Source organism: Silene latifolia, chromosome Y (genome assembly GCF_048544455.1).
Source record: "Silene latifolia isolate original U9 population chromosome Y, ASM4854445v1, whole genome shotgun sequence".
Taxonomy (NCBI): domain Eukaryota; kingdom Viridiplantae; phylum Streptophyta; class Magnoliopsida; order Caryophyllales; family Caryophyllaceae; genus Silene; species Silene latifolia.
The window spans coordinates 134,081,189-134,095,193 of NC_133538.1; the positions used below are offsets into that span (position 1 = coordinate 134,081,189).

Genomic DNA, 14,005 nt, shown 5'->3' on the forward strand with positions numbered 1-14,005 from the left:
AGCCGATTACCGTAACTACGTCAAACGTTGCCACAATTGCTAAATCTTCGCCAATATACAATACATACCACCAACCCTTTTATACACCATGACATCACCCTCGCCTTTCTCAACCTGGGGCATTGACATCATCGAGAACGTTAACCCGATAGGCACCAAGGGGCATTGCTTCTTCCTCGTCGCCATCGACTACTTCACCAAATGGGTGGTAGCATAGTCATATGTAGTCTTGACCGCCAAACAAGTGGCCAATTTCATCCAGAACAACATCATCTGCCGATATGGGGTACCCTATGAAATCATTAGCGATCAAGGCTCTCACTTCCGGGCCGAAGCTCAGACCTTGCTGGACAAATAAAAGATCAAACAACATCGATCATCCCCCTACCATCCCCAAACCAACGGAGCGATGGAGGCGGCTAAAAAAACTCTTGTCACCATTATCAAGAAAATGCAAGACAACTACCGCGATTGGCCGAGCAAACTCCCATTCGCACTCTGGGGATACCGAACCTCCATTCGAACACCAACAGGTGCCACACGCTTCTACCTAGCATACGATATGGAGGTGGTTCAACCGGTAGAGTTAGAGGTCCCTTCTCTATACATCCTACTGGAGAGTCAAGTCCCTGAGGCGGAATGGGCCCGTCGAAGGTACGAACAACTCACTCTTCTAGACGAGCGCCGGCTCAACGCCTTGCACAACGTCCATATATACCAACGACGTATACAACGGGCATTCAACAAGAAGGTTAAACCCAGGAACATCCAGGAGGGCGACTTGGTCCTCAAGTCGGTTCGATCACCACTACCCGTCGATCCGAGGGGAAAATTCAAACCCAACTGGGCCGGGCCATACCTGGTCAAGAAAATACTTTCGAGGGGCACAGTGAGACTGAGTGACCTAGACGGGGAGGATTTTACAACACCGACCAACCTAGACCAACTCAAGAAATACTACCCTTGAACCGTAGCAACCAACGACCTCACCCTAGTTTTACAACTAGCAACTGAAAGAAATGTAGATCTTTATACATAAACATACTCATATATGTTATAAATTAATTTGTCATAAAATTAAATACGGATTTTATGCATGCAAACAAATAATAAAATAGAGGAGAAATCATGTTCTTACATTGGTGATTTCGGTTTTATTGGGCACAAAAGAAATCTCCTTTTCTTTTGTTCTTGAGCTTTCCTAAGATGGAAGAAACAAGATCCAAGTGTAGGATCTCTCCTTAGGATTAATACCCAAAGCTTACCCTTAATTAAGATTAATATTATGAGAACTAGTACAACATTAATCTAAGAAAAAATGACCCAAAAAATATTATAATACACTTAATATTTTCGGTTTATAGAGAGAAGAAGAGGAGGATTATTATTCTCTCTAGAATTATATTTTGGATGAGTGAATGAATGAATTTTGTTACACAACATTTTGTATATTATTAGGTAAAAATATGAAAAAAGCATGATGGTTTTTGCCTTCTCAAAACCGGGTGGAAGGGGGGCTTTTTGGGGAGCCAATGCATGCAATTGTTGCTCTTAACAATAAACATTAGGTTTGCATGGCTAAATAGTAGGTAATCATTGTGTTTCCATTATCTTAATCAAACACAATATTAGCCCATTTCTTCCCCTAATTTCGGCACACATGGATAACAAGTAATCCATTTTATTTTTGTCAATTGTAAATATGTCACATGTCATATGTGACATAAATTTGTTATGTATTTTTAACATATTAAAAATCAACGTATTATTAAAAATACGTCACATACAAAAATCGACTTAGTAATTTCATAATTACTTGTACCAAAATATTTTACCATTTATAAATCACAACAGATTGTATTTATAATAATTCATTCAATTCCGATTGTTTCTTTAAACAATAATTTCATCCGAGTAATGATACAATTCAATTACTCAGACCGTATCTCATTTAATCACATTTTAATGTGATACGTAAATTTTACTTCCAAAATCGTCCGTCAATTTTTCAAGTAATTTAATTAACTCGTAATATTATACAATTAATTAAATAATCAATTAAGAGTGTTGCCCTATAGGTATGACCTAGGGGTCAATCGATCACCACCGTCGTCATTTACGCAATAATGTCAAACTCTAGTCGACCAATCATTACCGATATATGTTGACCGGGTTTGACGGTAACAATATTACTTCCCAATTGTATTCTTTATAATGAGATTTAAACATGTGATCATCATGATCAACAGTCGTGATCGCATTATTGTCGGAGGACACATATTCCAACAATCTCCCACTTGTCCTCGACAAGTGTGCGTCACCAATTCTCTTGTCCTATTATTATCTCCCACTCAATGCAAGGTTTTCTTTCAGGTCGTACTTGTACGTGATCATATCGAGAGTGGTTTCCTCGATCTGGAGAATAACTGATTGACCGGACTTATCTATCATAGATACTTTCCGAGCGTGGCCACGCATTTCCAGTTCATTACTCCTCGAGTGGCCCTGAGATATTGTTATAACCCTGACTAGGGGTGGAAAATTCCTATCGCACTCATTCCCTTCGACTAGCCACAGCCATCATAACCCAAAATATGCCCATTTGACCCCATTTACGAAGGTCGTAGTAACAGAAATCAAAGTTAATCTGAAACTGTGCCATCTTAGGCGAATAGTCTTTAGTCAAAAGAATCGACTCATTTGAATACTATAGTAGCTCTCGCCACGACCAAGCTATATAAATTTCCCAGAACTCTATAAGCGGTCATTAGGCCCGACAAAATGTTCCTAACAGTCTGCCTATGTGATCGACTAGTCATCTCACATGACTCTATGGCACTTGAACTTGCCATCAATCGCATCACACTCTAGTCACTTCGAGACGTCACCTCATATAAGTAACTATGGGCAAATACAATGTTAATCCATGTTCACTTTAACGGGGTTCAATTGTCTCTACAACCCGTTTGGATATAACAATGTACAAGGTGAGTTAATAATAACTCAAACGACAAATGCCGACATCACACTCGGGTAGTCAATATCATATTACAACCTTGTGATGTATATCGTAAGTGCAAACACTTATTGATTGCAATAGAAGTTTAACATGCCATGTGTCCATGTGTTCAAACTTCTTACACTTGCAATTTCCTTTACATTCATGTTCTCTCTCATAGCATGAATCTTACCAAGTACACATCAAGGTTCCCGACCTTGGTTTCGGTCCTTTAACTTGAAAGAACTTTCTTATCGACTATCACATAACGAACGAATTTGTGATGAATGATATAACTTGTACTGATCAAGTATTCCATCCACACACAATGCACTAGGTATATGTTTTGTAGAATCTTGTAACAATTGACAAGATTATTTAGCTTAGCACTTCTCACAAGTCCTAGCTTAACTAGGAAAGATTATTTTTGAATAACCTCTTATTCAACCAAGCATCTTTCCAAAACTTCTCATTTCTCTTTCTAGGCTTGAAAGAATTGGGATTCTCATAAATCCTCATATGTGCTCGGATTTTCTATAATATGTGCAACCTCTTGACACACAATAGAACATTCCGTCAAACACTCAAATCGCTCATCGGATTCCACTCAAGAATTCATGACGTTTCTATTATGGCTTACCAATCAATCATCATGCTCTTATGCATATGATTCATAATTGGACATGTACATGATCATTCTAATGGCGGAAATATTAGTTACTAATAATCATGAGATCAACCGTTCATAGGTTCAATGAACGACCATGACTGCTAATGGCAATTCCATTTTCATCTACATGAATAACCTATGTTAATGTTGATACGATGTGTATCTCTTAATACTAATCCAACATCCCTTGATGTAATTGGATTCATCATTGTCCATTTTCATCCAGAATTGAAAACTCAAATGCTTCTTTATGAAAGAAGGCATTAGCTCGTCATTCTTTAATGAGTGATGAGTCGTAAACATTCAAAGGATGATAGCTCCCACTAAATTCCATGTCTTCACATGAGAACTTCCTAACTCCCACTCAATTTCACACATTTCGAAATTGACTTCTCAATCGAAACATTATTAAGAATTGAAATATAAATTGCATTGCCAAGTTATTAGGATAAAACCATATATGTTCCCATCATATCCTTTCAAAATACCTATTTTGAAGTGGTCTCATCTTAACCTTACGGAAAGAGATTTTAAATCTCCAACACACTCATGTCATAGTGATGTGTAGTAATGTCATTATTCAAATATAAACAATATCTAGAATACGTCCTTCGCAAATACCCTTTTGGAAGGAGGTTTAACCATTTCATAGTGAAGTTAAGCAATGACATTTGCGTGGTTAAAACTTTGGCCATTGAAGATACCGGTATATCAATCTTTTCTGCTCGATCATAACTAGTATGTTACTTTGATTCATTTAGGCTCTTAAGTAAATCTCAAGGTTGAAACTATTGCTCAAATGTTTCATAAACTTAGTCAAAAAACTTGTTAAGACTTTTCATTAGTCATTTTTCTTCCAAAACTTTCTTTTGGTCTCCTCGTGTAGTTATCTTGAGAATATACTCTTATAATTACTTCACTTGGTCTCTTTAGTCATATAGAACTAACTTGAGACCATAGATCTCATCTATTCGGCACACTGTGTAAATAGATATACCTTCATTCAAATCATTCTCTCTTGCGTAGATCTTCATTTACACAAGTACACAATTTTATCTTGCCTTGTGTGTTGTGTCCTCATTTTTCTCACACTCTATCTTTAGAATAAATACACTATAGATTCAAAGATAGCCTATGAGACACAAATTAATGATGTTGAAGTATAAGGAGAACTATCTCATAGATAGACTAATAGTTATTGATTTCATATGTGTACTTGGTGATTGACATTCCTTTAAGAGAGTTCATAGACTCAAAATCGCTTTATAAATGATCATACACAAGCCTTAAGCATGTGGACATATAATGAAACCCGTCATTATATTTGTCTATTAGATCACTTTAAGTGAATAATCTTATGTTTCAAAGTGCAAGAATTTAAAGATGAATTTTAGAACATAAAAGGATAAATGATAAAATGGGTGACTTGGGTTGCAAACCAAGTCACCATCATCCAAAATACAAACCATTATCCAAAATACTTTTCCATGTCGAACACGGAAGCTTAAAGTTCTAAAATCCAAAACATTACTTAAAATAAGACAATGAAAAGCAAAGCTCCATGAAAGCTATCCCTAGCTTCTTGATGGTTTCTTATGCTTGCTTTTCCTTTCCCTTGTCTTTGCTTGGTGGAGGTCCTATTTACAATAAAAAGGGAGATACATTATCACAACTTTGCATCATAATACCATAGTTGAATTAGAAACAAAAAAGAAGGTTAGTCATTTACCTACTGGAGTGATCTTTCCAGCTTTGATATCACCAAGGTATTTAGAACAATTTCTTTTCCAATGTCTCATGCCATTACAATAATGGCATTTATCAAGAGAACCCTTCTTGACTTTTGAGGTGCTAGCTTCATTAGGCTTAGCTTTGGTGAATGTGGGAGCTAGCTTCTTGCCCTTTCTCCCATTCTTCTTGAACTTCCCCTTACTCTTAGTGCTTATGTTAAGCACATCCTTGGGAGGGTTCACATTTAACCCCATGTCCCTTTCGGCTTGCACAAGTAACTTGTGCAACTCCTCAAGAGACACATCCTTGTCTTGCATGTTGAAATTCACCCGGAATTGCACATATGCCTTGACTTTGGACAAGGAGTGTAGAATCCTATCTACGATGTGTTCTTTGGGGATTTCAACCTTTTGAATTTTCAAGGTCTCGACAAGCTCCAATAGTTTGAGCACATGAGGGCTAACCTTTTGGCCCTCTTTGAAGTCGGGATCAAAGAATGCCGCGGCCGCCTCATATTGGACGATCCGCGGAGTTTGTGAAAACATGGTCACAAGTTTGGAGTAAATCTCATTAGCATTGCCCATTTTAAAGGCTCTCCTTTGGAGGTCCGCCTCCATCGCAAACATCAAGACATTTTTCATTGCGGCGGACTCCTTTTGGTAAGCCTCATATGCTTCCCTAGTGGCCGCGGTGGACCTAGTGGAGGGTTCGGGTGGAGAGGCCTTGGTAAGGTAACGAAGCTTGTCGTCACCTTCGGCGGCTAATTTGAGTTGGGCATCCCAATCGGAGAAATTTGACCCATTCTTTTCAAGTTTACATCGATCCATAAAGGATCGGAGCCATGATGAACTAGCGAGAGGTGTGGCGTTAGGAGTTGGTGTTGGTGTTGCAATTTGTTATGAAAAAGAAGTGGTCTACAAAACAAAATATAAGGAGTAAAACAAATGTCGTTTTAATAATAATACTCGTAAAAATGTATGATTTAAACAAGTTTTATGCATTTTTCTAGTGACCTCTACCCAACTAGATAAATGATTCCAAGACCCAAATTCATATCGACTTAGGCACGGTATGGCCGATGAAACCTTTATCAATATAACTCGGTGGATTAACGTTTTAATCGATTCTACTTTTAGAACTCTTGGTCGATAAAATTACTCTAATAATTATCTATAGCCCGGAACACATGCAACTACGGTCGCGAATACTTCCGTTGAGCTCAATCCAAATTTCGAATAAATGTGTCCATGATCCAAATCCACATCAACTTGGGCACGGTATGGCCGATGAAACCCTCATTAACATGAACTCGGTGGATTAACACTCATCACCCACTTCCCCTACGTAACAAGGTTTGTACCCCGGTAGGGCCGAGTGCACTCCCTCGCGAAATAGGTTTTCATGGTTTCTACTATTTGGTAAGGCTATGTCTCAATTGTTTGTTTTAGCGAGTGGTCATGTCAATTTATTATCTATCACGTTTTAAGTGAACTAAAGCGGTGAACTACGATAATTCGAATTGACATGGTCGATAAACTCGATAAAAGATGATGCATGTTTTAGTTATGGTGATTTAGCGATGCATGCGACATAAAATGAAATGCAAGCATAAAAAAAAAAAAAAAAAAAATCCTAGTATGGCCTTTCCTAAAATAGAAAAACTATTTAACTATTACATATTCGGAAACCAACTCCATTGGTCCCTTGAACTTCGGTTGTGGCACGCATCTCGAGGTAACACCGTCTTTATGTATCGCCATTCTTGAAGAAATCCGTCTTTGGGAACTCCGGAATGAATAAAATTACATAATAAATTACATAATTTCCTATTATACATTTGTACCTAAAATAAAATAAATCTATTAAATTACAAAACGGTGATACGAGATCACAATAAAATTACAACCAAATCGATATTCCCATACATTTCGGGAAATACCAATTAAAATCTAAGGCCATACTAAGTAAAATTACATAATTCAAAATTACATAAATTAAAATTATGACAATCATAAAGGAAAAATGCAGCATTATAATATGTATGAACATGCTCAATTTTATGCTAAATCGCCTTTAATTAGCCAATATCGTATATTACTCCTTTTTTTACAGTTTGCGTGATTTCAACATTTTACAATCACAAAAATTACATAAATTCATATTTATGTATAAGTTAATTACCCTAACCTTTTAGGACTCAAAATATAGTCTTCACTTATAATTTGACCATAATTAACTCATATTTACAAAATTGTTCATAAATGGACCAAAAATTACAAAAATAAGCTTTTAAACTTCAAATAAATCATAAAATTTCAAATAAATTTGAAATTTGAAATTTAAACTCATGAACATTCTGGAAAATTACCATGACACTCATAATGTTCAAAAACTTAGGTTAAAAATTTCGAAAATTTTCCGGAAAAACAATGTTGCGGTTTATCGATTTTTTAATAAAATAATCATAAAAACATGGAAAAATTATATTCATTAACTTTTCAATTTTAGATATGAAAAAGATAATAAAATGCAACATTAGACGTTTTTCCTAAGTCATAGATTATGTTTTATTAATTTTTCACTAATAATGTCACTATTTATGCTATTTTTCTTCAAAAATCCATAAATCATGCAAAAAGACTTCTTTATAGCCAATTATTTTACACACATCTTGTAAAATTGCATGTGACAACATATTAATTTTCTATGACCAGATTCGAAATTTAACTCATATTAACCTATTTTTCACCTAAATCCGAATTTAATAATGAAAAAACCATTTTTCGAGCATAACAAGTCCAAAAATTATGAAAATTTACAGGTTATCTCAAAATAATATATGTGACAACATATCCAAAAATCAATGGAAAATTCGAAGTATAGCTAATTTTAGACTATAAATGACATTTTTACTCATAAAATCATATTTAAATGCCATTATTGTATAATATGAACAATAAAAATCCGTAAAATTAACTAAAATATCCTAAAACATTTTAGGACCAGAAATATTAACATGCATGGATTAATTTCGTGATATCTCATAATAACACAAATTTTACAAGTTTTATATGTTATTCTTGTAACTCGGAAAAACTTTTAACCGATTTGCATGCAAACAACCGTGGCTCTTGATACCGATTGAAAGAAATGTAGATCTTTATACATAAACATACTCATATATGTTATAAATTAATTTGTCATAAAATTAAATACGGATTTTATGCATGCAAACAAATAATAAAATAGAGGAGAAATCATGTTCTTACATTGGTGATTTCGGTTTTATTGGGCACAAAAGAAATCTCCTTTTCTTTTGTTCTTGAGCTTTCCTAAGATGGAAGAAACAAGATCCAAGTGTAGGATCTCTCCTTAGGATTAATACCCAAAGCTTACCCTTAATTAAGATTAATATTATGAGAACTAGTACAATATTAATCTAAGAAAAAATGACCCAAAAAATATTATAATACACTTAATATTTTCGGTTTATAGAGAGAAGAAGAGGAGGAGGATTATTCTCTCTAGAATTATATTTTGGATGAGTGAATGAATGAATTTTGTTACACAACATTTTGTATATTATTAGGTAAAAATATGAAAAAAGCATGATGGTTTTTGCCTTCTCAAAACCGGGTGGAAGGAGGGCTTTTTGGGGAGCCAATGCATGCAATTGTTGCTCTTAACAATAAACATTAGGTTTGCATGGCTAAATAGTAGGTAATCATTGTGTTTCCATTATCTTAATCAAACACAATATTAGCCCATTTCTTCCCCTAATTTCGGCACACATGGATAACAAGTAATCCATTTTATTTTTGTCAATTGTAAATATGTCACATGTCATATGTGACATAAATTTGTTATGTATTTTTAACATATTAAAAATCAACGTATTATTAAAAATACGTCACATACAAAAATCGACTTAGTAATTTCATAATTACTTGTACCAAAATATTTTACCATTTATAAATCACAACAGATTGTATTTATAATAATTCATTCAATTCCGATTGTTTCTTTAAACAATAATTTCATCCGAGTAATGATACAATTCAATTACTCAGACCGTATCTCATTTAATCACATTTTAATGTGATACGTAAATTTTACTTCCAAAATCGTCCGTCAATTTTTCAAGTAATTTAATTAACTCGTAATATTATACAATTAATTAAATAATCAATTAAGAGTGTTGCCCTATAGGTATGACCTAGGGGGTCAACTGATCACCACCGTCGTACGACAGTAATGTTAAACTTTAGTCAGCCAATCATTACCGATATATGTTGACCAGTTGACAGTAACAATATTACTTCCCAATTGTATTATTTATAATGAGATTTAAACATGTGATCATCATGATCAACAGTCGTGATCGCATTATTGTCGGAGGACACATATTCCAACAGCAACCACCTTAATCCTTTCAAGTCAAGTTCCTCAACGTGTTCTGATTTGAAATTGCATGTTTTATCGAGTCTAAGTTGCGGCAGTTTGCTCGTTTCAAATGTCCTTTAATCTGCAAAGGCAACATCCATTTGCACTAAAACAAAAAAAACCCTGAACTACGAGCATGGTTTGATTTCACCTCTTTAGGTGGATACGTAGGCATCCCCTCTTATACATGAGGGATACAACCACAAAACCCAATCAAATTTACAAAAATTTCGAAGTACGATCATGGTTTGATTTCACCTCCTCAGGTGGATACGTAGGCAGTCCTTTCTTACACAAGAAGGATACAACCATCCCTATAATCAAAAAAACATCACCCATATCATCCCCATCAAAAAAAGAGGGAAAGAACATTCCCTTTCTCACAAATTACAAAAAAGACGCCTTTCTTCCTTCCTACAAAAATCCCACCTTCCCGAGTGCAAATGTTTAGGACGATTCAAACCGAATTGCCTTTACAAAATGGATGGAAGAAACAAGCATTCACAGTTTTTTTTTTTTTTTTTGGGAAAAAGGTAAGTATTATATTATAATTATCGTCACCCATACAAAATTGTGCTACTCATGCTAATTACAAATCATTCATCCTCTACAAATTGTATCTATCCAATCATGGACTCTCCCTATGTTTGAACACTTGCCACATCCTCGTATCCTCATTCTAGTGTCAACTTTGCATTTGAATATGAGACTTTTGGGAAGGGGCACAACCCCTCTATTAAACCTGTTTGGCTTGCCCGGATGTGATTCATCGGACTCGCCAAAACCATTGCTACAATCTGCTTCATCAATAGAGATTTTACCCTATAATGCACCCACCATTCAATAACTCCTGCACGGTATCTTTATCATCGCCATTGTTCTACCATCAACAAACATCGTTTACTGAATTCACATTGAAAAAACGGATGGTCAATAAACTCAGCTTCATCTCCACACAGATAGCATTCATTTTCATGAATAATGTTCATCTTCAGTAGCCTGTCCATTGTCAGTAACCGGTTATGAGCAATCAACCAAACAATAAATTTATGTCTTGGGATAATCAGGTGGTTAGTGATCCAGGGGTGCCAGGCCCTGTCAGGATAGTCCGCAACCAACCAGTCATACCCCAATTTAATAGTATAAGTCCCAGTCCCCTGCATGAGAAGAAGAGGTTTCATTGCTTCCTTTACTCCACAAATTTTCTTCCAAGCCCAGCTAGCTCCCACACCAGGTTTATAATCCAACCAATCCTGCTTATTTTATATAGACAGAGTGAATCCATCTTACCCATAAATGATCAGTTTTGGCCACAATCCACCATACATATTTAGCAATTGCTGCAAGGTTCCACCAGTAGAGTTGTTTTAGTCCCAACCCTCCCTTTTTGATTGACTGACAAACTTGACTCCAGGCAACCAAAGCAGGTCTGGTTGTGCTATCATTCCCATGCCATAGAAACTTCCTGCACTGTGCTTGAATTTTGGTGATGATAGTCTTTGGGAGTATGAAAATACGAGCCCAATAGTTATGCAACGTGCTTAGAACTGATTTGATAAGAACAACCCTCCCAGCATAGGAGAGTTTTCTTGCTCCTAATCCTTGAATTCTGGCACTGATTCTCTCAGTGAGGCAGTGACAGTCTTCCACCCCAAGCCTTTTAGGAGTAATGGTTACTCCCAAATACTTAAAAGGAATCGTGCCCCTTCTCATCCCTGACACCCTTTCCAGCATAATCATAGTCCGTGCATCAACACCATTGGTATACATACTAGATTTATTTTGGTTCATGCAAAGCCCAAAAGCATTTGAGAAGCATTTAAATGCTCTTAACAGTAAAACCACAGAATTCTTATCCCCCCTGCAAAACATAATTAAATCATCCGCAAAACAGAGATGACTTAACTGAACCCTCTTGCAAAAAGGATGAAACCTAAAGTCAGGCTTCTGCTGTACCCACTCCAGTATCCTACTTAAGTACTCAAGGCAAATTGTAAAAAGCAAGGTTGATAATGGGTCACCCTGCCTTAAACCCCTCTTACCCTGAAAAAACCCAAAGACTTCACCATTGAGGGCTATTGAATAAGTAGGAGTACTCACACATTGCATGAGGAGACCCACCAAATGATTAGGAAACCCCAAAGCTGTTAACATCTCTTGCAGAAAAGACCACTCAACACTGTCATAGGCTTTTTGTAAGTCAATCTTCATTAATAGTCTGGGAGAGCAAGCTTTTCTCTTATACATTTTAACCAAATCCTGAGTCAATAAAATATTTCCAACTATGTCCCTTCCTTTCACAAAGGCACTCTGGGAGGGACTAATAATAGGCATAATTGTACTGAGCCTATTGCAAAGAACCTTGGCAACACACTTGTATATGGTGTTGCAATAGGCCATAGGCCTAAATTGAGTCACATTCTCTGGGGCATCTATTTTTGGGACCATGGTAATTGTAGTTGTGTTACACTCCTTCAGCAATTTGCCATAATGAATAACACTCCTCACAGCTGCACTCACTCCCGCTCCTACAGTAGCCCAAGAATCCTTAAAGAATTGGCTACTATAACCATCTGGACCAGGTGCTTTGATACACAACTTACCATTCATATCCTTAATTTGATACACCTTATTCCTCACTCTCCTTTGTTTGATACTGGCATGATAATAAGCAGTATTGTCATCCCCCTCACTCATCCATTTCTCCTTAGATTTTTGAAGGAGATACTGCTCCCTTGCTTTCTTCAGTAGCATCAACTCCTTTGCACAAGCAGCTTCAGCATCACAAAGCCCCTTATTTAGAGGATCCTGAGTCAATTGAGTCTGAAACTCTTTAAGGGATATTTCTGTAACTCTAGTGATATTTTCAATGTCACTAAAGTTTTTATTATTTAGCTCCCTAAGCCCCTTCTTCAGCATCTTGAGTTTTGTCACCACCTTGTACATGGGAGTGCCCTGAATATCCTTATACCAGCTATTCTGAACAATTCCCTCAAACTCCTTCACAAGAGACCACATATTAAAATACTTAAGTGAGGGCCTCTTCCTAGGCATATCATCAGTGAATTTAATCAAGCACGGGCAATGATCAAACAACCCTTCTGGTAGAAAATTAGCATAACATTCAGGGAAATTAGTTAGCCAATCTGCATTGATAAGCACTCTGTCCAGCTTACTATAAACCTTGGTCCCATTCTCATGTTTGTTGTTCCACGTGAAGAAAGCTCCAACAGTTTTCATTTCAACAAGATTACAATTCATGACCATTTGTCTCATTGACAAAACATCATTCCAAGAGACAGGTGCCCCCCTAATTTTCTCATTGATGTTCATCAGACTATTGAAATCACCACAGATCATCCAAGCACTGTCAACTCCTCTACTTATCTGATTAAGCTCAGTCCAAAGCCCAGCTCTCTCCTGCTCCTTATTAAACCCATACACCAGTGTAAACCAAAAGGTAATGCCCCTCAATTTATCACAGACCAGAGTATAAATAATCTGAGCACTAATACACCTAACATCTACCAGAAATTGACTAGGCTGCCAAATTAACCAGAGACGTCCCCCTTTATGCTTACTACTATTAGTGCAAATAGACCAATTATTGCAAACATTGTTTCTAGTTTTAACCCAATTACTACTTATTTTAGTTTCTATTAAACCAAACAGTCCCACTCTATTTTGATTAAGGAACCACTTTATTTCATTCTGTTTATTTATACTATTCATACCCCTAATGTTCCAAAACCCTATACTACCCATTCTCAATCTGCAATTTCATAAGACCCCTCTTACCAGCACTCACACTTCTAGAAATTGAGAGATTTAGAGCATCCATAAAAGTTATACCTCGAGGAGTATACTGTCTACTCTCAGGGAACTCTTGTCTCATCATTCTCGATAAAATTCTCCTTGGAAAAGACTGCCTTCACCCCCCTTCACAGGAGCATCCACAGGAGACTCCGTCCTTGCTGGCACAGGCTGAGTTGGAGTGCACACAGGTGTACAGGTAGGTACTGGAGCTGGAGTGGAATGCTGCACAGGAGGTTTAGGCACATTCTGTTTATGACCATTCTTCTGTTGAGGGTACTGCACTGGAACAACAGGCTTTGGTTTTGGTCTCCAAACTTTCTTTGGGACTCCTGTCACCTCGCCCTTCC

At 36.5% G+C, this 14,005-nt stretch overlaps 1 protein-coding gene across 1 annotated transcript; it reads right to left on the minus strand.

Moving 5' to 3' along the window:
• Positions 1 to 10,708: 10,708 nt before the first annotated feature.
• Positions 10,709 to 13,737, minus strand: LOC141628964 (uncharacterized). The gene is made up of 4 exons (XM_074442043.1): positions 13,641 to 13,737; positions 11,247 to 13,498; positions 10,962 to 11,095; positions 10,709 to 10,841 (listed from the first exon to the last, which is right to left on the minus strand). Exons 1-4 carry the CDS (start codon positions 13,735 to 13,737, stop codon positions 10,709 to 10,711), a joined length of 2,616 nt encoding a protein of 871 aa, XP_074298144.1.
• Between the last annotated feature and the right edge of the window lie 268 nt (positions 13,738 to 14,005).